At 43.2% G+C, this 27,485-nt stretch overlaps 1 protein-coding gene across 3 annotated transcripts in view; it reads right to left on the reverse strand.

Moving 5' to 3' along the window:
- The window catches only part of tio (tiptop), a 164,344-nt gene that overhangs the window by 33,662 nt on the left and 103,197 nt on the right, over positions 1-27,485 (reverse strand). For 2 of the 3 annotated variants that reach the window (XM_043414166.1, XM_043414165.1), the window contains one exon: positions 13,578-13,714. In XM_043414166.1, the coding sequence (XP_043270101.1) occupies positions 13,578-13,644 (67 nt within the window). In that variant the 5' untranslated portion in view covers positions 13,645-13,714. Of the gene's footprint in view, positions 1-13,577; positions 13,715-27,485 lie in introns of those variants that run through there. The other variant, XM_043414167.1, reaches the window with a different exon arrangement.

The raw sequence follows: 27,485 nt of genomic DNA on the forward strand, positions 1-27,485 counted from the left end.
TTGCTCACGTGAAGATGGAACATTGGACGAATGCAGCCAAGTTGCACGAGTCGTATTAGTGCGAGGAGAACTGCATCTCGTTTGAGAGCGTGCGCGCGAATATAAGGCGGCGGATTTGCCCGACGCCACAAGATCCCCGCGCTCTGTCTCGTCAGGATGATCGTTCAACACATTTGCACCGATGCTCGCTCGCGCTCGGCCACTGTGTGCACTACAAACCCGACCTTGCAGTTTGTACGTTTCCCACTTTGCGAGCTTCGTCGTCATTCCTTTTGCCTTCGGTGCATCGACCATTACGCCTCTTCATTTCGTTACACCACCTTAAGCTTCTTTAACACGTGAGTGCGTTCTCAACCGAAAACTTTATTCCATCCAGAGCTCGAATACTTAGCAAGTGAACAATACTCTTGATATTGCAGTCATCGAGAAGATGCCGAATTAAGGAGGTTCGATCACGAAATAAAAATAGTTAGAATTGGCTGAAAAAAATTGTTATGTTCACGAATAATCACTAAAGACTTGTGCAAAATTTCAGATGTTTTGACCTCGTGGTTTTTCAGTAATAAATTGTCGATATTTCACTGTTACGCGCTTACGTCAATCGCAATACGATCACTCATATTTCACGAAAATGGAATGAAAAAGTAATAAGATCTTCGTGCAAAATTTAGCATAGGAAGAATGCACTTTTAAAAATGATTTGATGCTAGATTTATCTCCCCTCACCTCACAATTATTAGGGAATTAATTAAAACTCTCGACCAAATTCGAAACGATTCTTACATTTTCATATCGCAAGAAATGTGGCAACGCCGCACGAGCATTTGAATTAGCGGTGTGTCCATGTGCGAGCACGAAACTCGGTTGAAGCCGACGTGAACCGAGTTAACCCGAATATGACCAAAATCCCTCAATTTCTCGCACATTACTCAAGATGTGGAGGATATACGCGGCTGATACAGACAGTGCTGGCAACATCAGAATTAACCCCTTAACATCAATTTGTAATAATAATTGTGCTGACACATTATTAATCATCGAGCGAAAAATAATCATGCACGTATTCTACGAATGCAGCTTTCAGTGACAAAAAATTTATGACCGAAAAGTACTAAAAAATAAAACTTGAAGAATTTGTAAATATTAATATTGTGTCCACTTTTATTTCGTCGAAATAACAATATTCATTAGATTCAATTTTTGTTATACTCTGCGCTCACTTATTTTCGGATGCTTTTGGACTCGGTTTGGTTTGACAAACGTTTTTTATCGAGGATCCAATTCATTCGGGGTTCCACGATTTCAACGGTTATCGAGGATTCTTGACACGCATTTATTTGGCCGTAAACACGAAAACGAGGAGTTGCCCGTTGCGTTTGGTGGAAGTGAAAAAATGTAGGGCCTTTTCCCTTCTAGCTCTTTATCCTCTCTCGTTGTACAGACAGCAACTAATATCTCGTTCTTTTGTTGCGTTTCGCGGCAATCCAGTGCCTCGCGGAGCGTCGAGCAAGCTCGCAACAAATTTCGGGCTGATTATTCGGGGCGGCTGGAGCGACGAAGCCAGCGGTGGAGTGACGCGTTGCTCTTGCAGGATTAAAATTCTGGGCTGTTGCGACTCGAGTCGGAGAGTGAAAAACCCGGCCGAGGAAAATACGAACGAGCGACGGGGTTGTGATGGGGTAGAGAACAACCCGAATCGGGCGCACGCGACACGGCAGCAAAAGACGCGTCACCCCGAGGGCCGGTTAGGGATGTCTCGGCACAAATCCTTTCGCATGCTTCTCTCTCCCTCTTTCTCGCTTTTTTCCCTACCGTTTCAACTCCTTCGCCGCTACGACCACGCTATCACGTTGCTCCTATTAGTCTCTTTTTAGCTTGACTGCGACAATGCGTGAGTCGACGAGTTTCTCGATTGTTTTGTTTAGAAAAATATCCACGCGTTGGCCCACAGACGAATATACAAAAGAAAATGTTCTCTGCCAACCGGAGTTTGCTTACAATATGCTATTTCGACCCTATGGTTTCCTAAAGCTGTGCGTTCACTCGGCGCAAATATCATACAATTTTAGTTTGGAAGTAAATATTTTAGTGGACGTTAGTTGCATTATTTATCGAGGTTGGGAATTGATAATTTCTTCGACTTCTTGGAACCGATTACCTCTACGGATTCGAACGTTTAAATACAATATTAAAATAATTGCTCCGGGTATTTAGTGATACAAAATTGAATTCGTGACGCTTTATTGAAAAAGAGTGCACTGTGAAAGCTGAAGAAATCATTACTAAATCTTACGGAGCATTAACAATTTTAAACCGAGAGCATTTAATGGAATTTTCTCATTGGCAGATGCGCGTACATTCAATCGGCCATATAAATATTTAATGCCATCGAACGGTTCGCCATGCTCGCGCAGACGTAATTAATCCATATGTTCTAATAAATCTGATCAGCATGACGTTAAATAAGCACGCAGATAGAACGTGTGGGTTTACAGGAATATCATCAGACGAAAAGGATTGTTGCCCTCGACGTGGTAATAACGATAAAAATTCATGCCCTCGGTTTATGGAGCCCCATAAAAATGCGAAAGGCTGAGAACTCGACGACATCGCTGAACAGCGGACCAAATCGAGCTGGGTGGTGATACTTCTGTACCTCGCTCGGGCCCTGAATGGGTAAGCAAACGTTATCCAGAGCGAAAATCCTGACTGGTGTAGGGATCTTTGAAAAATTGCCAATTCAGATCAAATTTCAGTCGGTGGAGTAAAAAAAAAAAAAAAAAGAAAACAAACAAATAAATAAATAAACAGAAATACCAAACTTGCTCCATTAGGTTGATCGTTATTACGAGAATAAATACCACGTTGGACACTCGCCACGACCGACCGGGTGCACATGATTGTGCCTCGCTGCCGCAGCATCTTTTTCTCCCTCTTTCTTTCTCCCTTATTACGAAGTTTACGAATCCATATAAATTCCTGTAATTACCCTTCTTCACGAATTCCATTCTCTTACCATTTGCTGGTGGTTAATTAAGCATTCCATGCCAACTCAACGATCGGCTGACCCACGGTCCATTTGATTTCACCGATTATTTTTTATTTCACGAACCACCATTTCACTTCCTCTTTTCTTGGCAAACGTCAGAGTTATTGCACGTCGCTGATAATTTATGAACAAACGATTCATTGATTTCGATGAAAAATTCATCAGTTACGGACTCTTTGATTTTTCCTTTTCTACCACATTTTAGATAAATCCAACTGATAAGAAATAATTTATATTCACATGGCCTTTTTCTCCAATCTTTCAAAGTTGCCCAAGCGATTGAAGAAAAAAGTATGAAAATCCGCGAGGATGAGGATAAGACGTTGATCGAGTTGACATGGCATATACTTGACATATAAAGTTGTCACATTGGCCAAAGACCAAAGGGTTCTCTCGGCTGTTACTACCGTTTAGGAAGTGTATCGTGAGCTCACAGAAGCATAAAAATTCAAAAGCCGTCCAAAAGAATGCGAGAAAGACAGCGAATAAGAAGCAGAGAAATGATAAGAGAGAGTGGAAAAGCTGCACACGGGCTCCATTGGGAATTGCTTGCGTCGGATGAGAGGAGGAGAGAAGCGACGAGAGTCGGCTGTTAGCGCGTTTTACGGCAACATTAAGTTCCTCTTAAATGACGCAGGCAAAGTGCTCACCGGGATGCTAGCCGCACAGTATACCAGAGCTGTTGCATCTACTCCGAGTCCACGACTTCCCTTACCTGTGGACTTATACCATCAACCATAAAACTGCTCAGCAATAGCTATATTCACTCTTCACATCATCAGAAAAGGCTTCTTTCCAACTCCCTTTCCGTGTCCTCTTTCATCACCTTCTTTACCTTTCCTCGCTAATTCAAAATTATCGCAGTTCCTCGATGTTTCAACGCACTTCCTTTCGAAGTTCTAAGAGCCTGAGATACATCGTTCCGATATGATTGACTCGAAGAAGTCTTGACGAAATATAATCTTTGGAGCACAAAAGTCATTGAATGAGCGTAACAAAACGCGTTGCTCCTCCACCTTATCATCCTGGAACAAATGACGTGTCTATCGATAAAGAAAAGGCTAACAATCCCAACTCTATTCAACTCGACGATGGACTTATCCAATCTCGTTTCAAAAGACAAAGTGATTTTAAAACGTAGAGCAAAGATACCCCGCAAATAGTCCGAGTGAAAAATTGATACTCGATTTGTCTGTACGGAGCTCTCGACTCTGCTCACTTTGTTTTTCTCGATTCAATCGAAGTTGTGTTTCCAATTTTTCTGGATCGTCATGGTCACTGCACCTTGCTATATAACAATAGCATCCTACAGCACGAAAATGAGGTTAACTTCCGCACTTACACGTCCGGAGCGTCAGCACTCTTGACAGAAACGCCAGATCAATTTTGGGACGTATTTAAAGAAAGGACGTGTGTCTTTGAATAATTAAGATGAAAGTAAAACGATCCCTCGTTGACTAACGTAGAAGAAGCTTGCATGAAATCGAAGAGAGCTGAATTATTTGCGCAGAGTTGGTCGAACAAATTGAAATATCTTGAGCACAGACTAACCTGATTTGCAATGCACACCGATTGTTAAAAAAATTGTAGAACGTCTCGTCGCAGGATCATATGAAAAAAATGAGTCTGGAAGTCGTGTGAAAATGGAAATTTCCATTGACCGAAATTTTGCAGAAATATGATGTCATTGATGATACATATCGTCGATTTCAAAATTTTGATTAGCAGATTGACGTGATGATAATGAAGACACGATTCGGTGAAAATACGCCAGCGCACCAGTGTAGCTAACGCAATGACAAAAAAGAAAGAGAAACGCCAGAGGAGAGATAAATATAGATAACCGGAGGATTTGTATACGAAGAAAAAGTGTGGACTAGGAAAGCATGGCTGAAGATAAAAAGAAAGGAGGAGAAGAAAGGGAGATGGACAGAGAGATAGAAAAGTAAGTCCACATGCACATGGAGCGAGTTTAAAGCTTACCGCGGCCACAGCGACCGCCGCCAGCAGAGATCGTGTGCCATCGGATTTTTCGTATTGACAGATATTTAAATGAATATTCCTCGGGCCGTTAGGAATCCTCTTTGAAATCAAAGCTACGGTAGGCAAAAAGCCGGAATGGAGGAGACGATTGAGAGGGTGGAAAAAAAGAAAAGGTCGAGCGGGGGAACGAGCGTCCGAGTGAAGGAACAGAGGGGGCGGTGAAGGCGATGAACGTACGGAACGGTAAAGTAGATGAAAAAAGACGGAGAGAGATGAGATAGGAAAAAAGTAAAGGAGGGGAGGCGAATTAATTTAAGCTGAGTCGAATAGAAGAGGCACAAGAGTTTCACCGATATTCCATGTGGCAGCAGTATCAGATCCGGATTGTGGAAGAGCACGCGAATACATATTTCACTTGTCATGTCAGTTCGGGAGCACGTGGATTTGACTCATCGGACAACCGGTGAGACACTTACACACACTCATCCAAACAGAATGTACGTGCGGGGATGAGCGGTTTCAGAAATTCTCGTCGTAGTCTTTCGACGACCTTGTTGTCATAGACCCTTGGATATGCCGAGTGCCCCTTTCACATTTACGAGTTTTATTCGTGTGCGAAAAGACATTGTCAGATTAATGGTTACGTATCAAGGCTCGCCCACGCGCCAATTTACAGTTCGTTGGAAAAGGTAAAAATAGGATCTTCGTTGGGAATTGATGGACCAGAGCTGCCCAATAACTTTCAAGTTCAAACGTGCTGGAGCAACCTCTGCTATGTAACGAACAACGATCATCACCGAAAATCAGTTGCACACATTTTATCAGACATTTTTTCTGATCTAACTCGACGTCTCACAATTACCACCACGAATCTGAGCATTATTTTATCTTAATTGCCCGTAACGTTGCTATACATTTTGATAAATTCATTCATTTCATTGCTGTACTGAGATTTTCCAAATATCAGGCTCCTCTTACAAATCTAGATAAATAAGTGGTGGAGTATTATTGGAACACGGAGAAAACGGACTCGTTTTTTATAGTATATTATTTTTCAAGAATTTTCAAAGTATTTAGACACCGATTACATTTTTTGAATTTTCCAATTTTTCGTCCCTTGATTTCTAAGCAGCTCTATGACGATAGCAAAAAGTGATGCACGTGAGAACTATATTTCGTTTCGTTTTCGAGTGTTATTCATCATGCCAGACTAGCACTTACTGATAAGTGGAAATGTATTGTAAATCACAAATTTTGACTGTCAGCATAGTAAATTCTATGATAAATATACGAATATACATCGAATATACGTGTGACATTTTACCATACATATAATTTTTTTTCAGGGTTGCCTGAGCAATATAAACATTTGAAGTGACTGAAAACATTTTTTACGATGCTTATATAGAACAAGACTCTTGAGTCTTTTGAATAAAAAGTGTGGATATTGATCGTTTTACTATGGTGGATAGAACAATTGTTGTTACTGCTCTTCGAATTAATGCTGCAATCATCCAGTACATATATGCAGTCCCCGAGATACTATGTTCCTAGTACTTTCCCCTAGGAATATTCGGCCTCGTTTTCTCCGTGTATTTTGTTAAAACTCGATTTTTACGAATGCCTGATCCCATCGAATTGTCCGGGATGCGAGTGCAGACGATAGATAAATCTGCTTAATTACTCGATCTAATAAATTAATGATTCCGTCAACATGAGTCTCCCTTTGAAGTTTTATTGCCATAAAACGATTGCGAATGTTTATGAAACAGGAACACTTGAATATTTTTTTCTTTCTTTCTGGCGTTTTTTATTTTGCCCCAACTTTTCAACGCGTTTTTCGTTCTCTTTACGGCACCTCTATATAACAGTATCTAATGTCTCGATCAGCAGCGAGCCCGCTATAATTTCCACAGTATCGCGCGCGCGTAGCAGTATTGTATATTGTTAGTACCGACTATGAGCGATTCAACTCAGCGAAACGTTCGTATAATACAATCTCAGAATTCTAGCTTATACCTCACGATTCAACTATAAATAGTAGCTTTCGCGCGGAGTTTAAAACCCATATACATATACAGTTCTTGACGTGGTTCTCGGTTGAGCTCCGTCGCTCGAACGCTGCTAAGTCGCGTATATAGTTTCCATGACAGCTGCACCTGCTGCGTGACACGACCTGAGCGAACGCAGCAGAGAAACTCGTCGTCGTCGTCGTCGTCGTCGTCGTTACAGTGCTCAGGGACTACGGGCACTGCAATGACGCTTTTTTCCTTATTGTTAGTTACGAGTGGCAGGAGACTCATAAGCTTAACGTCTTTCGATTTATACAACAGTGAGGAGAAACAGAGGGGGAGAAAAAGCCAGGAGACCAAGTGAAACGGATGAAAAAATGGTATGCAGAATCTCAAAGCCTGCGCTCTCTTTCATTTTATAAAATACAACGAGAACATATTTCATTTCGAAAAAGTAAACGTGTATATCTGAATTATCGACTTGATTGGGAACGCTGATTCGTCATCGAGTGAAAAAAATGTTGACAAAACTATACATCGATTCAGGTACGAAATTCTTATCCGATTTCTGTCAACATAAATTCTGAATGACTAATGCACGAGGCAGTTTCGAATTCTGTAAGATTTTTAATATAAATATCAAAATCATACATTCGCTAATTCCTGTTCAGGCGGTTAAACCAATGAATAAAAGTTTTTCTCAAGGCCCTCGCTCGAGCTGAAAATCGTTGGAATGTTTATAGTCAGTAATGAACATGTGCGTATGTGATATGTATAAATCAAAGATATTGTTAATTTGATGAATTGGAAATGGAGTCAGGAGGTTTCGAAACCAGTGGAACGTTTCCCTCTGGGTTTAGTTGGGTATATAACACTCGATCCTCCGTCGTCGTGTACGTTGGCCAATCTATTCCGCCCGCGTCCATTAATGTTTCCTGCACTCCACGCACAGCGCGGTGAGACGCGTGCAGTATGCTTGCATTTGCAGGTTTGACATACGCAACCTGTTGGATAGTGTGTATTTATAGTTGCTTTCATAGATGTGTAGTAAGCATCTATGTGTCGCAACGTCATATTCGATTCTACATACAAGCTTATGTATGCTCTATTATTGTATCGCTCGACAGATTCGCGTAGTTATACGTGCTATCAGATAAGTCGAGTGATCGCTTGTAATTTCATAGTTCGTGAATTGCAGCGTGAATATTAACAGCTATGACGGATGGAAAAGCTTAATTGTGATTAGCACATTTTTATTTGCTTTTATCCAATAACTTTTTCTCGCTCGAATATTAACGAGTTATTGGAAAATTTATCGTTTTTTTTTGTTCGATTTACCATTTACCGTAAGCTATCCAGGAATTAATATTCAATCGATAAATATTAAGGGATCGTAAAATTGAATATCTCACAAGAGCGAAGTGAGTTTGAGAGTCCGTAAGTCGCGAGAGTCGGAGATTACTGTAAGCATAAGTAGACGAAATATTATGCATGTTGATATTCCGAGAACTTGAACGCGCACCTTTTTCTCAACGGATTCAGCGAAATTCACCTGATTTAAACGACTCGAGGGAACGAAGTGTCGTGTTAATTTAAAAATTGGAAAAATCACAGAATTTCGAAGAAAATAATCGTTCATAGAGGATTTAATCAAACGAGCCAGAGTCCAAGAAATTTTACAACGCAGCAATGAGATCCGGGCACAAACGCTTGGTGGAAACTTAGTGAGACGAGAATGCGGGTGGCACATTTAGAGATATTAGCGTGGTCCACTTCTTAGACGGTGGACTCTGTGGGCCGAGCAGTAATTTATCCTGCGCAATAATATACCAGCGGCAACAGAGTAGGAATGATTGATTTAGAGTGAGCCAGTATTCGTTGGAATGTACCACATTTTAGAAGTGATTTGTTCGTGTTGTTAGAGACCTGGCAGGAAAGGGTGAACGATCATAGCGTTTCGTAGCGTCCTGTACTCGTTTAATTAATATAAGAATGAAAAAGGGCTAAGTTTCGCCGACGTTTCTGGTAGCCAAAGTGTAATAAAGTGTGGATCAAAATGCAGTCGCATTTGAGTGATATTTTATGACATTGCTTACCGAAAATGGATACTTGCTCACGTGCTCCGGAGCCGTAACGCAAATATACGCGTAATTCGTCAATCGAGAGCCCTGGAGAATGCGGAAAAACAGATGCGAAAGGCCTAGAGAGCGAGCAGAGCCACATGTCCGCGTGATTGATGGAAGTTGGCGAAAAGTACGAAAAACGAAGAGAAAAAGGAGGCATCGGTGTGGATGCAGGGAGAGAAAATGAAGCTGGATGCCACGAGGCGAGTCGCGCGACTGATTAGTCGATTCTTAGGGGCACTGCCAGGTACATAGATACGTATAACCGTTCGTGTTTAACCATGAACACGTAGGAGACTGCGGGACTGCGGCCTGGCGTTAAATCACTTTGAAAGAGCCCCACGCGGTTTCGCCAATGGTAACTGGTGTACCAAAGCTAAACCTCCGACAACGAGGATTGCAAAGAGCGAAACACGAACCACCACTGTAGCGCTCCATGACTGGACAGCTTTCCAGAGCTCGTGTGTGCCCAACGTGACCCACCTTTTTATTCTCTTTCCCTTTCTTTATCGGTCTCCGGAGAGTGTGCTCCGAACTCTATGTGTGAGATTGCATCGATTGCACCGATTCCTGCCTAGTTATATCGCTCTAGATGCACACACATTCAATGGAAACAAATATTTTTTATCTTTACGTGCGTATAATGCCGCTGCATAACATCATCGTAGATTATACTTAAATACTCTGTGTCGCGTTAGGTCGGGAGAGAGATACCGTTAAATCGACGACACCCCGCAGCGACGCAACTTCCCAAATCACCCATTAATTGCGTTACATTTGGTTGTTACAGTTGTGCAAAAACTCCTTGCGATTTTGGTGCAGCAGTCATCGCATTTCACGCGAGCTCTCTTCCTCAATATATCACACACTGTTAATGATCTCAACGCCACCATTTGGCAGCATCAATTATTTTATTTCATCGTCCGTGTGAAGAGGCTTCGGATAGGGCCAATACAGGGATGGGCGACCACTTGACCGGTTCGCACATCAGTCGCTCACCAGAAAGCAGTTTTTCTGAGTTCCTGGAGGCTCCGAACTCCGGAAAATTTGGTCGTCCGCACTAACTGAGCCTCCACAGGTTCCCGAGGCCCTTGCACAAATGCCACGCAAGAAAAGATCACGGAACGAGGAAGTGAACGAAAAGCGAGCTTAGGGCGATGGGAAGATGATATGAAAGCCCAAAAATGTATCCATGTGTTAAAATGAACTCCTTTCGGTTCAAGAAAATGTATGATCTCTGAAAAGCAATAGGAATTTCATTAGGATTCAGTGATTAGGAGGAAAAATATTATGATAATTGATACGGAGCAAGACTAATCTCACACGAGAAGACAATTTTCATGAGACTCGCGTGTGAGGCGATGATGTACAGTGTCTTGCTCCAGTTTGAGAATTTGAGATTTGATTGATTGATGAGCCATAACTTATAGAATTAAGATAATCGATATGATCGTTTTCGAGGATGAACTTCATTGAATTAGAGAAGAAACATGAGTGAGAAATCGAACCGAGCGTAGAGATTATCACACATAAATGCAATATGATTATTCCAATAAAAGTGTAAATTATAAAGAAACGTTAAGTTTTAGTAGATTACCAGACGAAATCTCGATTAATTGTCATTCAAGTGCAGGAAAAAATGTACTCGACTAATTCATCTCCATCACTCGTTCTTTTGATCACACAAATGTAAATTTCGCCACGTTAAGAAATCTTCTTGTTCTTTGGCAATTCAAGTACAATTTTAACCCTAATAACTCACACTTCTTTAGGAATATTTTTCAGCAAGCGTCACAGAGCAACACAATGCGTTCCAACAACAGGAAAATAGCACGGGCACCATACGACATTGTGTTGTACAGTGTTGCACAATATTCTGCAGTGTCGCTTGCTGGAAAACGTTAAAACTACACAAAACAAATGGGGTCGTCCAGACCCCAAGTGAGTGATTAGGGTTAAGGGTGAACGATGTAATTATAACACAAAATATCGATATTTGATTGAATATTGCCATGACATAAAATTTACATCTTTTTTTCACCGTTCGTCGGAGAAAAACTGTCTCCAAGTAAACAAACGTCTTTTTTTCGTTTTTTCATTTTTTCTCTTTTATATCTATATTCATCTGTATACCCAAACTAGTCAAAGACAGTGTGATCATTTTTACTGTCAAACACCAATCGACAATATTAATACTCGATTCAAAAAATGAACAATTTATCAAATAACCGTGAAAAAATGTCTTTTCCAATCCTTCTAAGAAATAGACAGCCGCGATAATCTTCTGAAACATCGATATTCCTTACACACGTGTTCATCATTACGAAAGTACAAATTGCCTAGACGAGGCGATAGCGAGGTTGGAAAAATCTTGATATTAAGTTACAGGGTTTATTATTCTAGCGTGCTTGTATAGTGGAAGCGAGCGATGATCGTCACCCTGAGTGCGTTACCGAGATCGCTTCGTTCTTCTTCTATACATACTGCAATGTCGTAAATTACCGATTTACGACTCGTCGCTTGGGCGAGCGCACGCTTGTGCTCCTAAAGCATAGCCAAAGCGTTGTATTCCGGTGTTGACGATAATAGGCGAATGAGTTGCCGTTTGCGGACGTGACGATATCGCACCGCTATCGACTCGAGGCTCCACTTTTCTCTGGCTTTGGATAAATTAAACAATTCAAAGCGTGAAAGGGGAGAATCATGATGATCGAGAAACGAATGATTGAACATGAGCGAACGAGGACAAAGCGAGGAAGGACAACAAAAATTGGCCGTTTTCATCTCCTGGAAAAATACGTTCATAAAACTTCCCATACTTTTTGGTGTATTCGACGATAAAAATATTTTTTATTCAGCTTAGTTCAACGACTGTATATCGAATGGTCGACGAATCATTTGAAGCCAAAGCATTTCACCAGAATCATCATTCCAGATGTTTTTAATCATAAATTGTCAAACGCGCGTATCTTACGAATTTTAACACACACGCGAAGAGAAAAAGTGACATGAGAGTGTGTGCGTCGTACTGACGCCTCGTCAACGTCACCTTACTCGTTATGGTTTCTTAGTTTTGTCAGAATCGATACGGAACGGTCGGTACTGGGAGCCGTACAGTGGAGCAGTCACAGAGTGGAATAGTACGTGCAAATCGGCATGCGGAGAACTGTCGGAACGGGGAATGACACGCGAGACGTAAACGTCGCGCGGTTCGCGAGCCGTCACTCAGTCACCCTCGACCCAGTCCAGCTGTGGAGCTGCATATAACTACCCACTCACACATCCACCCGCTTTTTCTCCCTTTCCTCCAATCTGACGTGCAAATACACATATACACAAATGGCCACAGTCGCATTACAGGTGAGTTTCAACGAGGCTGCATTACTCATCTCCAACTACGACGTACACGGTTTGTTAGTATTACACTATTATTGTCCCCGTGGATGCTAGTTTCTCAGAGTATATTCATTGTCCCGGGTGCCGTTCTGAGCACTATAGGAAAATGTGAACACGTCCAAAGTGTCTCCGATAAAATATCAGATGACATTCAATCACCATTACTATTTCGCATACAAAAAGTATTTGTTTTCACACAGGTGTGTTGTTAGATTCATTTTTTACGAGAATCGAGCCAGAATCGTATGTTGGAATTTGTGAAGGAATAAACAGATGCGTCTGGAGCTTTAACAGTGAGAACAAAAATTTTCGAAAACAATTGGAAACGCTATCGCTCCTGTAAAGACTCTCTGGCAGGGACTCGTCATAACATAAATGTACTTGTCTCAGAGTCGCTGCCGCGACTCTAGACCAACGAAAGATTGTTTCCCTACACTTTTCGAAAGGCAACCCCAAATGTTGATTTACAACCATATTGTAATCGATGCCGATGATCGTCATCCAGGTTCGGATCAGTTCCGAAGGAGCTACCGTAACGTACGTTTCGGTTGTCATCTATTTGGATTTCCCGAAGATCTTTTGTTTGTTTGGGTTTGGCCTGAAAGGGTTCAATGCACAGACGTTTGTTTTCTAGCCGTTCAGGTAGTTTGCCACAGTCTGCTCGGTCTGCTAGCTGTGTAAGGTTCTAAAATCTGAGCATGAGCGCATGAGCATTTCCGTTGAAAACCTCTACTCGTATACTAGACGCAAATGTGTGTCATATACGGGAGGGAAACGCCAGTACACACATGTGCAAAATGAATGACAGCCATCAACAGGCGAGGGTGCAGAGACTCGTAAACTCGTGGACGCGTGGTGACGTCGGTCAAACCGAAATGAAATTTGTCCAGCTCTCCTCTGGTCACTGTATTTCTAACAATGGCGTTTGGCATTGCTGTTGTAACATTGACGCGAACACTGCGAAATTCGAAGAGTCCGTGCGCAGGGCTTGATATTATTTAAATGCATATTTACCGGTAACGTTATCACCGCGTTGCTGGGGCCAACGAAACGACGGCCTTGGCTGCTGCTTACTTCGCATATCTTCTTCTATCCCGGTGCAGCTTCTCAGCCGCTTCTTCCGTTTCGAACGATTGGAGACCACTACTCACCTGGAAGCATACACAAAGAGATTCACATTTTAGTTCAAGACGAGCTACTGCAGTCGTTGATCAGAATGACACGAGAATCTTTCGGATCCAGTTCGATCCGAGTAACGCTGACGCGAGAAGATATGCGAGAACGTCAAAATTTGCGGGTTCGTAAAAAATTTCGGAGATTTCGAATTCTTCGTCTTTCCTACGATAAAATTAAAACCTCCCATGTCATGAATGTCGATGATGTCGCTGGGAGCACGTCGCATACGAAAAAAATGTGAAAAAATCCCAATCCTGTGTCATTTTCATATTGCTTCGATGGCCAATCCTCGAGCTGCTGCCGAATCTGATGAAATTTTTTAAAATTAAAACGAATCACCCATGAAGCGGGATGAAGGAGAAGAGCGTCGGGATAAAACTGTCATTTCCATCATGAGCCGGTGATACAGCAAACGGTAAACCCCGCGGCCTCGTATTTTCAACGTCACTCCCATTTTTGTCGAAGCATGGTTGCATTTTCGCTCTTTCTACGCCGCCCTCTACCCTTGGCGTTCGCTTGCGAGCACCGACTCGACTCTCTTTTCTCTCTATACATGTATACTGGAGCTGAACTGCTCACTCAGCTTCTGCGGAGAGAAATACTGCTAGAGAAAACGAGAAATTTTCAGCAAAGAGCGAGCGAGTGAGAGGCAGGGAGAGGTAGAGTTGAACGAAAGAGTGAGAAACGAAGTGGAGAACCGTACGCGGACCATCGTAACCAGCCGTATATCTTTCGGGCGTACGCCCTCGAAAGCGGCCGCCTTTGTTTCAGATATTTATGAGGCGTTTTAATTCGCGCGCTGCGTCACCCGTGGGGGTGCCGAAGAGGCGACACTAGAGGAAGGGGTCGCGCAGAGCTTCGTGGTCGGTTACGGTAGTGCGCGGAGGGCTCGCGGGAGGAAATAATAGGCATAAGGGTGCCCCGATAAAATGTTACCCCCGCTTCCAGACGCGGCCCATAAGTGCAAACAAACTCGCGGTCGTATATTTCGTCTCAATGGCTTTGCGCAAAGGGCACGGCGTATATATATGGGCTATTTCGTCTCGACTCGCGCGTATTTTCCCTCCGAGCTGTCCGATATTTTTTTCCCAAGTTCTTCATAAACCGTTCATGAGAATTTTCGCAAATGATCGATCCTGTGGGTAAATCAGTCGAGGAAAAGCGATTCAACGATGATCTTCTATGCACTGGTTATGAGATCGAGGAATATTTTCTTAGACTTTTCGCCATGCGAGACGTCGAAAACGGTTTCCCAATATTTGGCCTCTTCAGCTGAATCATATCAAAACGTTGATTTACTGACGTACACCTATGAGTGTCTTACCAAAATAGGCAGAGAGTTCATGCATATTATAACACAGTCTTAGACAAAGTTAAACTGGTTGTAGAGTTAGCTAGGAGGTGAGTAAACGAAACAGGGTCAGAAGGTCATACGTGTTTCGTGAGCCCCCAATAAGGAGAGCTAAGGCAGTTGAATAGTTAATCCACACGATAATTTCTGTGAGGAGAGAACTGTCGCAGAAGATCAACTGCCAGCACTCTAATGGTCCAAAAGCGTTACAGCATGCTTTGGAAAATCTTATAATATAAGCCAAAAGCTGCAAAGCCCTTATCTAATGGGTAACTATTCCGAAATCTCGAATTGTAATATTTTTGAAAAAAGCGTGTCTATCACTGGTACTTTTTCTTCGAATTTTTTTATCAACGTGAGCACGAGGTTCACACATAGTCACGCCACCGAGGACTCAGGGTGGACGCGCCGCCTTTGTCACCATAAATTTGTCAAGCTATGGTGCTCGGGGGGGAACCCTCTTTTTGCCTGAACCTGGAAAGCCCAGCATTGCCCCTCGGTTCCCTTACACCATTTGCCTCGAACGTATATACAATAGCACCACAAATATGTAGCAGCCGTAACGCCGTATGGGATGTGCTGCTCCGCACACATTTTGTACACCATTGGTCGCTTCTTTACGTGTACGTACGCGAGGTCTTGGCGGGTAGGGAGTTTTAACAGTAACAGTACGTCAACCTGACAGCTCTTCTACTCCCCGGAGCTTCAGTGCGTCATCTTTTCCAACTCCCACGCCTCCTTCTCAGTAGAGTTTTGCTTTCTTATGGCTACCACCGTCTTGCTTCCTTTCTCTCTTAACACACATGCATTATACAGGCTAACTTATACGAGCACACGCATGGTAACGTACACACGTGCATTCATACGAGTTCGCAATGGCTAGCTCTCTTTCGCTTTCTCTTCATTGTTCTTCTTCGTCCGTCTTTCTCTCGACGAGGCATACCTCCCGCGCTCTTGGCGCCGCGTCTCTTTCCTCTTCCTCCTACTCCTCATCCTCTCATCCTCCCCCGCCTCGTCGCTCCATCCTGAGTATATCGCTATACTGCATCTTCGTCTCACCGCTCTCGACTCCCCTTCTCCGGCATCGCTGCTTCCCCTTTCGCCCCGTGTTCAACTTCGTCCATCTTTCTCGCACTCTCCTTAACAGCCTTCACTCTCTAAAAGCCTTGGTGTGATCTATGGCGGGACGTTGCATCACTCGAGGAACAGATGCAGGGCTCGTATATTACCCGGAGCATATCTATAGCAAGGAGACAGGGATGGAAGGGCGACGGAGCAACGGTAAGGGAACTGAGACGAGCACAGGATCGCGCCGACGTTGTGCCCCGGGTACATGCGGCAAGTGCTTACTGCGACGCGGTCGAGTATTGGTGCGAGGCTTTGGTGGTGAACGTTTGCGTCATTCTCGCTAACTCGTCTCCACTCCCTCCTTTGCCTCTTCTCGTTTTCTCTTGCTGCTTTCTCGTCGCATCGAATGCGAGGGAGCGAGAACGAAAGAACCCCCGAAGCAAAGAGCACCGAGAGTCCGGTCAAAAGAATGGCGAACGACACAAATCACTCGGGCCCTTTGTGATCCAACCGGGTCCTCCGATTCCTCCCCTTCCGTCAGAAAGGAAAATTCACTTTTCTTTTTTATCCTTTTCTCTTCTTCTCCATCTCCTACATCGATATACTCCGCTGTGAGCTGATTCAGGATTCTATACTTTGAAGAAATTGCGTGTACCGGACATCCAGCTTATTTATAGGGTTGCATGGTACTCGAACCTGGTAGTCAATCACTATTTCTATGCCTGACAACCCTCAACACAGACTCGCTCGATCGGGAGTGTGCTCGCAACGAATCTGATTCACGAACTTACTCACCTTGTCAAATATTACCCCTTCATGTAACTGCGAGCAAGAAAATGAACATTCTAATCGAAAAATGTAGCTCCGGTTGCTCAGTTACAAAAGAATCTTCTCGTGTCGTTGATTGAGGATTGAAAAATATCAGAATATTCTCCGTGGACACATTCAACAGCTCGTTAATCAGCGACGATATTTATAATTGAATATTCACCACTGAAGCAACTAATTTATTACGATTATTCTTTCCCGCTACTCCTAGGGACTTGATCCAACGTGTCAAATTTGTTTCATTAATCATTGCCTTCGAACTCCATCGCAGGTCATGAAAAATTATCAGATTCGGTATAATTACCGTACGAATTAATTTGAAGCAACGAAACTTGGCGTTGCTCAAAATTCGGGAGTGGCGAAGCTGAAAATCAACCTGCGATGTAAACTTTCGCTTATCGAGACTAGTGTGCACGATGCAATTGAGAAAATAGGGTAGAATGAAGCGTTTACTCGCAGGAAACACTAACCAGCTGTCTCGACAACGTAACCGACTCTACGGTGCATTGAAGCAGGATAGAGGTTGGGCCAAGAGAAGGGCATAGAATTAGAAGAAGAGAGACAGAGGAGGTAGGCAGGACAGGATATAGAACGGGGAAGGGAGGAGAGAGAAAGCAGAGCTCTTGGAACAAGCTCGACCGTCGGGTAGACGCTTCCAGAATCCCATAAATCAGGTCAGGGTTGGCGACGGGGGTGGCGTTGGTGGTTCTACGGCAGCGCTTGCTTCGCTCGTAGAGAAAGCAAGAGAAAGCGAGAACGGAGGGCGATGTTGGGGGCTGCGGATGCCAGGACTGCTGCTATAGGTAAAGGTCGACACAAAACAATTCTACGGCGACGATCATGGTGAGTCTGCAGATACGCAATACAATATCTACGTGCAGGAGAGCAATAACTTCTGATTTCTCCTTTCACGTTTAATGCAACATTCACTATAATTATCTTTTTAGAATGATGAATAAATCAATGCCACTGGTATTCAATCAACACTGCTCATTCATCAGCATTCTCATACCTGCTTTCTAACGACGCTCCGATGTTTTTAGGCCTCATACATGAAGCACTCACTGTTCTATAGAACCTGTTTTACAGTAAATAATGCTGGATTTAGCGATAAAAAAAATTGGGAATATAAAAATATGTAAACTCGATGTCACACTGCGTTTCGAACGAGAACGACAAAAATAAAACCATCGAAACGAGTTTATTCGTGATACACGCAGTGCGTTATTTAGCTGATAAATGTATCATCGAGCCCCACATTCTCTTAATCCAACGGAAAGATTTGCGTATATATTCATCGATACAGCATCGAAAGACCAACTTTAAAAAAATAAAAAAATATCGTCCCACAGCTGGCAAGCTGATTGATGGATGCGGCTCATGAAAATCACGAAGGACTGGCTCTTGGATATGAGTAAGGGCTATTGGAGTCTATTTCGAGGCTGTGAGGCGATCCGGTCGAGCGGAGATGGCTTGACGGATCAATGACGAGTCGCCGGAAAAGAAAACGGGAGATTCGAGTATAAGGAGACAAAAAAGAAACACGATCGAAATGAACCTATACTTCAGGAGACAGACTGGCAAAGGGAAAAAGAAAGAGCGAGCGAGAGAGGCAAAAAATAAAGAAGACGCTTGCGGAGAGTGTGAAAAAGCGACAGAGTAAAACCTGGATGCGAGGAGTGGATGGCACTCGATTGATTCATTGGACGCGCGTGCCCGGCTTCAAATCACCAGAATAGATACGCGGCGCGTCGGTATGCCGGCTCTCCATGGCTAATCCATCGTGCGTCTTTATTGCTGAGGGACATTTATAAAACGGTGAGACGAAATAGGTGCACGCCATCACCACCACCACCGCCACACTACACCACAACGTTAGTCTCCGATTATAAATCGCGTGGAGATATACGTATACGGTCTGGCGACTTCAGCGCGAAGGCAGACAAGAAATCAACGCTTTCATAGCATCAGGCATCATAAGCAACAGCAGAAGTAGTGACGAGCATGGCATCTGGGACAGAAGAAAAAAAGAGATAACAACCACAAGATTTTTAACACCTCAGGAGAATCTTTGTTTCGCTGGTTTTACTGTTATACTATAGAAATGTATTTAGGGATTTCTCAAATGTCTAGAAATAATATGGAGGGAATATATTCGAAAGTGGATACCTGCGCAAGTCCGTACGATGCTACAAGTTTCATATTTTGTCGTATTTGAAATTAGATCACAAAATCTTGTTCATGATACATTATAAAATGTATCACTTTCGATTGAGCAGCAATCGCGGTGGCATATTTTTTCGTCTCATCTTTTCGAAACTTATTTAAAGGGACATTAACCTGCCATGGAATTACTAAATCACAGATCTCGAATGTTCAATGGTGACACTACTAACGACGAAGAGCTGGCGCACTATAGTGAACTTTTGATGCACTTACATAGACAGTACTTCTGCAACAGAAGCTAGAAAACAACATGGATGTTATTCAACAGTAATTACATTCTTTCGTTTCTACTAGGTGATAGGATAACGACCCTACCATTCCTTTCGTTCACTCTTATTACAAATTTTCTCAGCCTTTTTCATCTCAAAGTAGTCTTTTGCCTCTCGTTCGCTCACCCTTTATTCGAAACGGTAGAAGAGTAAGTGAGAGAGAGAAAGAGAGGGGCCAGACAACGTAGTTTATTTTGCTACGGTTATACGGCAAGTGTATGTAGTCTTTGTAGTCCATGTACGGATAAACGAGACAGAGAGGAAGAGAAAGAGGGACAGGAATAGCGAGGAAGGAGAATAGTGGTATATACGAGAATTGGTGGGTCGCAAAGGGGTAGATTAGTGTACGTATGTCTGTATGTACATATATGTAAGAGAAAGGGAGTAACGCTCGATAGGTCGTGCCATTTCGCAGGCGAAGGTGTAGCGAAGATAAGGTGCTCGTTGCGTTGAAGCGTCCCTCGGCGGCCGTCCTGACGCCTCTGCCCTTCGCTCCGTTCATCTCCACTTTCGCTCGTCCAACTCCCCTCGTAACAACCAACGAGTTTTCCACCTTCTCTTCTCCATCCTTTACCCCATCGCGCCCTCCCCGTATACCATATCCCATACAACACTCGCTACGTACATGGCTACCATCGTCCACTGCCTCATCCCTGCTAAGAGAAACTCCTATCTTTCTCCCAACTGTGCACACGCTCCAACAGCAAACCCATAGCAACCTCTCACTCTACCAGTGGGAATCATCTACTCTTTACTATTTCGTCTTTTCTCTTCCATCGCTCTTTCTCACTTCACTCGTGTGTAATATCACGCTTGGACTTCTTCCATTCGTCGTTATAGAGACTTCGCTGTAGTTCTCGGCGCTCGCATAGGCTTTTCCATTTTTTTCTCTTAATGGCTCGCACACCGTATTCATACAGTGTGTCTCTGAATTGCGATCGACTGTCTCTGGAACGCCGTATCAAAATCTGAGTCCGGAAATACTCGGCTAATTCTTCCTTCAGGAATTTACGATAACAAAATTTACAAAATGTATGAATAGAGTATGAACAATATTTCTGATATTTCAAATAATAATTTAATATAACTCGTGTTCAGATTTATTTACTATTGAATATTTTATATAACGTATCAACCAAAGGGCTGTGAGAGCAGACGAAAAAAGTGTGTGGAGGGAGACAGAGAAAGCAGCGGGTTTAGATTCAGCTAGGGGTGGCCTAGCAAATCTGTTTCCTTTATTCGTACTCTTTCCCTCCCTTCACTGAAATTCTCCCTTCTGTGTGGATTTAACGTACACTTAGCCCTGAGGGAAACTCTTAGAATACCACTATCTCAAGTAATTGGGAAGTACAACAACCCTATGACATTCTGAGGTTAATATATTCTGTCTCGATCCCTAATCACTGAATAAGGATGCTCATAGTCGTTGAGCTTTTGTCAAACTGTGGATATAAACGACTATCATTGCCAAATGACACTGTTTAGTTCTTCGCAAAAAGGCGAGTCATTTTCTTCCTCGCAATATTCACGAACAACCAAATAATCCATTGATGTTGCTTCTAAAAAAAACTACAAAATCCAATCTTGGTTAACCTTCTTTGTGGAGAATGTTTTTTCTTTACGGTTGAAGTGACTGGTGCGTCTTTACAAATAGAACAAACTGTAAGTGGTTCGCTCTCTAAATACTTTGTTGTTGGATGCTGTAATGGCAGATCATTATCAATAAATATTTTCTCGTTCGACGGCTTACCTTAATAAACGATCGATCGTTGAAGGATCACGAGATTGCCTCGAATACTTTGAAAATGATTGTGCTTCCGTGAGATTGTATAGACAACTGTCTCCCTTTCTCCTTCCTTCTCATATTACAGTGGCGAGTGTAAAAAAACTGTGAGAGCAGCCGTTATCCTCGGACGATCGATCTATACCTGCCAATAAAGTCGCCAATAATAACACGCCGATCTATATATCATACTCATGTTAATTCGACCTCGTTTTTTTCCTACTTTTCCAGCGACTAAACTATCGCTTTTCTTCTTCATCAATCGAAAATTCTCCGTTGCTTATCACGAGAAGGCAACTAAGATGTTCTGGATGTTGTGGACATGCGGTCGCTCAGTTCTCACTCCATCTTCTCCCTTCTTCTGGATCGCCCTAATCATCGTAGATGCCTGGGGATAAGCTAGTTGTATAGGTCGTTTTATTAAACCTTAAATCGCCTTCTGCTCATGCATTTCCAGTTTCTTAACGGCTCTAGCGAAGATGAGAAGAGAAGTGGACTTTGCCATAGGTAAGGGCTATCCCGCGTAAAAACTAATCGTTTTCGATTTCGACGAGATTCAATCAATTTTATGATATTTCCTATTTTCGTTCGCATCGTTTTCTCAGCAGATTGTAAGTGGGCATTAGTTGTACGATTCCGCAATTATGAATATTGGGAACCATAATTCCTGCATGTGCTTGCTTCTACAATCGCGTCCGAGGGAGAGAAGGCTTCTGTTGGAACCCAGGCTGCTATACTCCGGCGTTTTTTGCAACGCCCCAATATCCATTGGAATCAAACAAAAAAAGTATTCAGAAATGCGATCACAGTCGCAATATGGACGAAATGGACTAGCTGTGCGACTCCAAAGTCCTCCATATACGAGACTCCGTGTCCACCGCGCTTCCATTTGTGTAAGGTATCCTATTACACGACGATTATTCGGCTGACTACATCGTCCAGCGAATCTGAGGGTAGGAAAGAAAGAGAGAGAGAGAAGTGGCAAAGGAATATAGCAAATGGAGAATCGAGTCAAAGGTATGACCCAAGATCCGCTCGCCATGTGATGGAAAAAAGATGAAAAAGTGGAAAGGATGAAGAGATTGTGAGAGAGAAAAGAGTGAGATGGTCCGAGACGCAAGACGACGTGTACTTTTATCGGGAATGGAAAATAGAACGAGTCGGGAGAAAATATAAGAGGAAGTTGAGAGATAGAGAATGCGATGGGGAGGAGAGGACAGTGAGAGGAGGGGAAAGAAAGGGTGCAAAGAAGGAAGAGTCGAGAATGGTGATGGCGAAGGCGGGTGGACAGGACGACTGAGGCGTACTAGACGAGGCGAAGCATGAGTGAGGAGAGAGAGATAGAGAGACGGGCATAAAGAGAGAGTAGAAAAGAAGACGAGAGAGAAGGACTGTGTTCGAGAGAGGTAAGTAGGTATAAAGGAGCGTGACTGGACGTGAGTTCAATACGCGGCGCGGTCCTCGAGACCAGCTGTCACTAACATCGCCGCAATTCGAAACTGACCACGACAGGGAACCTCGCTGGCCACCAATGCCTGGTTATACACCTAGAGGGAAAGAAGAGGGAAGCTAGGGTGGACCTGAAGGACTGTCCTATCCTTTGCCTTCCTTCCTCCGCAACTCACTTTGCTTGACTGCGTGCCTGTGGACCACAACGGCGGAAACTTATACCCACCTTCCGATTGATCCGTCTTGGCCACTTACCATACGCCAAGAGCGACGAATTACTTGGGATGCTGCCGTTTTCAATGCTTCTGGACACCAGCTTTCCCTCTATTTTGCTCTCACTCATGCTCCTCTTATCAACTCTCCGTGCCATACCTAACCCCCTTTTTCCACCTACGTTTCACCAGAATATTCCACCTTTCCTCCCGGCGGATTTCGCTCCGCTCTTTCTCCTCTCTCCCTAGTACTGTGAACAGCTTCGTTCCATCAAAATCGCTCTTCACGAGCAACTTAACGCTGGTCCGCTCACTTTTTCCGACTCGCTCGATCATGTTTATAAACATTAGTCAAAATTTGGTGTATCGACATGTGTTTTCTCGAACAACGATGATGTGTGCCTTTTAACCGTAACGAAATGTAACGTCCCATCCGCAACGGACGTTTATTATGGACGGATCGTCCAACAGTCATTTCAAGTCCTGGCAATGGAGAGACAGCGGTCTCGGATGAGTCGCAAGGACAGTGCATCATCGAACCGATGAGCGGCATGATCGCCCGGAACGTGAGCGATTTAATAAGTTTCGAAAAGGAGCGAGTGAGATAAACAGAGGAATAGAGGAAGAGAAAAAAATGAAGAGAGTGGAAGCAAAGAGAAATCAGAAGGGCAACGTCATCGCCGGATCATCAATGTCCAGCCGAAAGGAATGCACCACCATCAAACGCGTCGGCAGATTCGGTATGAGATCATTGCTATACATGAATGTTGTACGGCACAAGAGCGAAGCTCAAAATTGCGGTGTAGTTAAGAGACGTTCGAGTCCTAATAGCATTAGTCCGGTTTGGCTCTGTTCCATATTTTCTTTACAAACTCATTTTCGCTTTATACTCGTAGCTAAAGAACAATGATCATATTTTATCGAGAATCCATGCGACATTATTCACTTGCGAAATAAACCAATAGTTGAAAGCTCTGAGAGGGACTCGAAATATCGTTGCGTCTAGAAGCCTTATGGATAATGAACAATGAAAAACGAAGAACGATGATGGCTGCGCCCGAGTCTAGAGAGGAACGAGTGAAACAGGGAAAAGAAGGAAGCATCGAGGCTGTAGAGACGACGGAAAAAGAAAGGCATAAAGGAAACATACACACAATGAGGAAAAATTGTGGAACCAAGAAACCAAACAGAAAAATGCCCCTGTGAGAGTTGAAGCTGCGGGCAAAGAGCATTGCAGTCTGGTCACTCCTTTCCTACGTGGAGAAAAGAGCAAGGGAGTGTATAGCAGTTGTGAAGAGAAGAAGCCCCGCGCTGGTGCGCAGGTGATTGATGGAACGTCAGTCATGGTACAGCCATCAATCTACCCCCCTGTTCGGCTACGCCATACCTTTATTATTTATTATTCCTGTCGCACCCCCTCCCAGCTTCTTCCTCATCGCTGCTGCACTTTCGCTCTTCCGTTTGTCTTTCTCTTTTCCGATCCTGTACTACGTTAACGTTGATGACGTCGACGCCGGAATAGCCGGAGTGACAGACGGCGGGTTGGCGATATTTTTTTAATGCTCTTAGCCGTTTCGAGGCGTCCGAGAAACATAAGCGCTGGAATTGAGAAACAGCGATCCGGTGACGAGGCAACGGAATCTACGTCTCGAAGTAATACGTGCCGATGTTTTTTTTCGTCGTAGCCGCCTCGAGAGTCAATAAAATCGATGATTATATTTCAAGACTTCCGGCTCGTAATCAGAAAATCGATGATTTATTATTTAACGGAAGAGAACGAGTGGATCTGGATACACTCGTTTCCATCGGACTTATTTCACCGAAAACAGCTTCTCGTCTGGACAATTTTCTTCTACGCATCGCGATTGCTAACCGTGGAACTTTTTCTGCTCATCTACTCATGCTACGACACAAACTTTGAGCAGAATTTTTGTATCTTCAGTTTCTCTCCGAATATCGACGATGAGCCAGGTCCAGAAAAGAGTTTTCTTAGGTTTGTGGGTGCTCTAGAAGCGTCGCTTATACGAATCGCGGAAATGCTCATGCAGAAATGCTCGCCGGGTCGACGTGATTTCTACACGCACTAATAGGCGTTTCACTTTTGTTGTGAGCCATGAAGCACAATGCTTAGTATATAAGAACGCACACAAGCATGAACATTTCTATTGGCCGTATGAGATGGGAGTCCGCGAAGTCAAAGGGAACGCGGCATCGCCACGCTGCGCCGTCTGCTGTTCTGGTCTCCTCTCTCTTGCTGCGTCACGAAACAAATACGGTCAGCCAATCATCGGAAGGACGGATGAACGGACGAGAGAATGACGGGGACGAGATCTGACTGGCGCGACCGCCAGCAGGATGACTCGCCTCGATCTGTCAATCTTATTCGACTCTCACCACCCGGACCTGAACCCCAACACACATAATACACTATAAAAACTTCGCTAAGGCTTCAAACTCAGCTCTCCGAGATCATCGTGAGTCGAAGGTCTGGGACCCTATTTCTCATTATTACCGATAAGGCATTTTGCCGCCTTAAAAAAAAATGAAGAAGAAAACAAATTGTATTTTTATTGTATTCATCATAAAACGTAACAATGAAACGAATTACCGTTCCGATCGATAATCGATACGAAACCAATTGTTGTTTCCGTACAATAATACTATTTCGACATTCATCGTTCTAGTATCCGCTGATAATTAATTATGCCTATGGCATGTATAGGATTCATCATATTTGCATAACTTCTCATTTGTGGGATTCATATTTTAGCCTTATCATCATTCCTGGTAAGAAACATGGAGAATAATGTTACGTTAAAAATAAAACTTAAGGCTCAAAGCGCTCGAATTCTGCTTTCTTGTGATTGACTTTAAGAGCATGGATCAGTCGACTAACCTCACTTGGAATTTTCGAAATCGAAATATTTTGATACTCATTAAAAAAAGATTCGATCAAACTGTGTCAAAGGATTTCGATTTCGAAATTTGCTGCTATCTCTCGCACTCACGGTTGGACATAACGGCTGATCCATCCTCTTAATACCAACGTCAACTGAATTAGTATAATTTATAAAATAGGAAGTAACCTAATACGATGAAATAAAATTTCACGGTCGTCAATGTTTCTATCAGAAAAATGCGAATTTTTCAATATTCAATATGAAAGGAACTCACACATCGTTCAAGAGGCGCGTGGAAGATGGTGAAAAGAGAACGGTCAAGAGAGATTGCGCGAGGAATAAGAGGTGCACATCAGGCAAGAAGGTCGGAAAAGTCGGTGGCTTAGGCGTTTTAAGTTTCAGCATGTGGGTATTCGAGAAGACACCGTGGAACTCGATCTCTCGAGCCGGACGCAGCAAATACCTCCACAGCACCTGAGCCTCTTAGACACTTTTTTATGAAAGATAAACAGGTCGAATGCCCGCGTGCTGTGAAGATCACAGCTATGGGTAACGAAAAATTGAGAGGCGGGATTGGTCGACGGTGCCCGACCGATCGGGCGTCTTTCAGACCGCTTTACAGAATCGCTCTTTGCGGTAGATCATTCGATATCTTTATGAAGTTAATTTCTTTTTATAGTTAATAACATCGTTTTATAGGAACCAATATAACATTTTAACTCAATATTTACCGCTCGAAGTGGCTGCCCCTTAATCAGCTGTGACAAAAGGAATGTAATTCTACGCTAATCCCAGGACTTTCGAACACAATTGTTGAATAAATTTCTTAAAGTTTCGAAAGCTCGTCAATTTTTTGTCCCAATGACAACGTAGCTACAACGAAGAAATTATTCCATAGTTTCTAACAGACTCCAAGTTATCAAAGCTTCTCCAATTTAATTCAATCACTGGTAAAAAGGGAAAAGAAAAAGTACGGTGTACCTGCGAAGAAATCATCACAAGTATCTGTGCACTGAATGCTTCACTTTCAATGTCAAACGCTAGGAGAGATTCGAGTTTACTTGAGGTAGGTCTGGCGGGGCTCGAGTCTTAATGGGCATATATATCTATACCTTATAAGAGCCGAGAGGGCGTGGAACAGCGTGCCGGAACTACGGAGACTCTGTTCATTCACATGCTGGTAAACTGTGGGTCCGGTGACTGCAACTTGTAGGAGTGGGAGAAGCGTACATAGTAAAAGTATAATGTGAACGTCAGTGAGGCTTGCGTGGAGAGAAAGGGTTGAGTAGAAGGTGGTCGAATTGTGATAAACTTAAATAAAATGAATCTGAAAGATTCATGAATTGTTTAAAATTAATAGAAACGTAAAATAAAAGTAAAAATTTTGACCTTTCGAGATGTAAAAAGTGACTGGCTCGTAGCCGCTACTTTTCAGTGAGAGGCTAAAACGGGATAGGATGATAACATTCATTTTGTCAGAAACTCGAAAAACCTCACTCGTGTGACGAGAATCGAACATTCCATCGACAGGTCATTCAAGTGACGAATGCTAAACTGACAGTGAGAGAATTTTTTCGAAAGACTCCAATCTCCTCATCAAGCCAGTTTTTATCTCGTGATTTGGAGGTAAAAACCCATCGAAAATTCGACACCTGTTGGA

This window comes from Venturia canescens, chromosome 3 (assembly GCF_019457755.1).
Source record: "Venturia canescens isolate UGA chromosome 3, ASM1945775v1, whole genome shotgun sequence".
In the NCBI taxonomy this organism is placed as follows: domain Eukaryota; kingdom Metazoa; phylum Arthropoda; class Insecta; order Hymenoptera; family Ichneumonidae; genus Venturia; species Venturia canescens.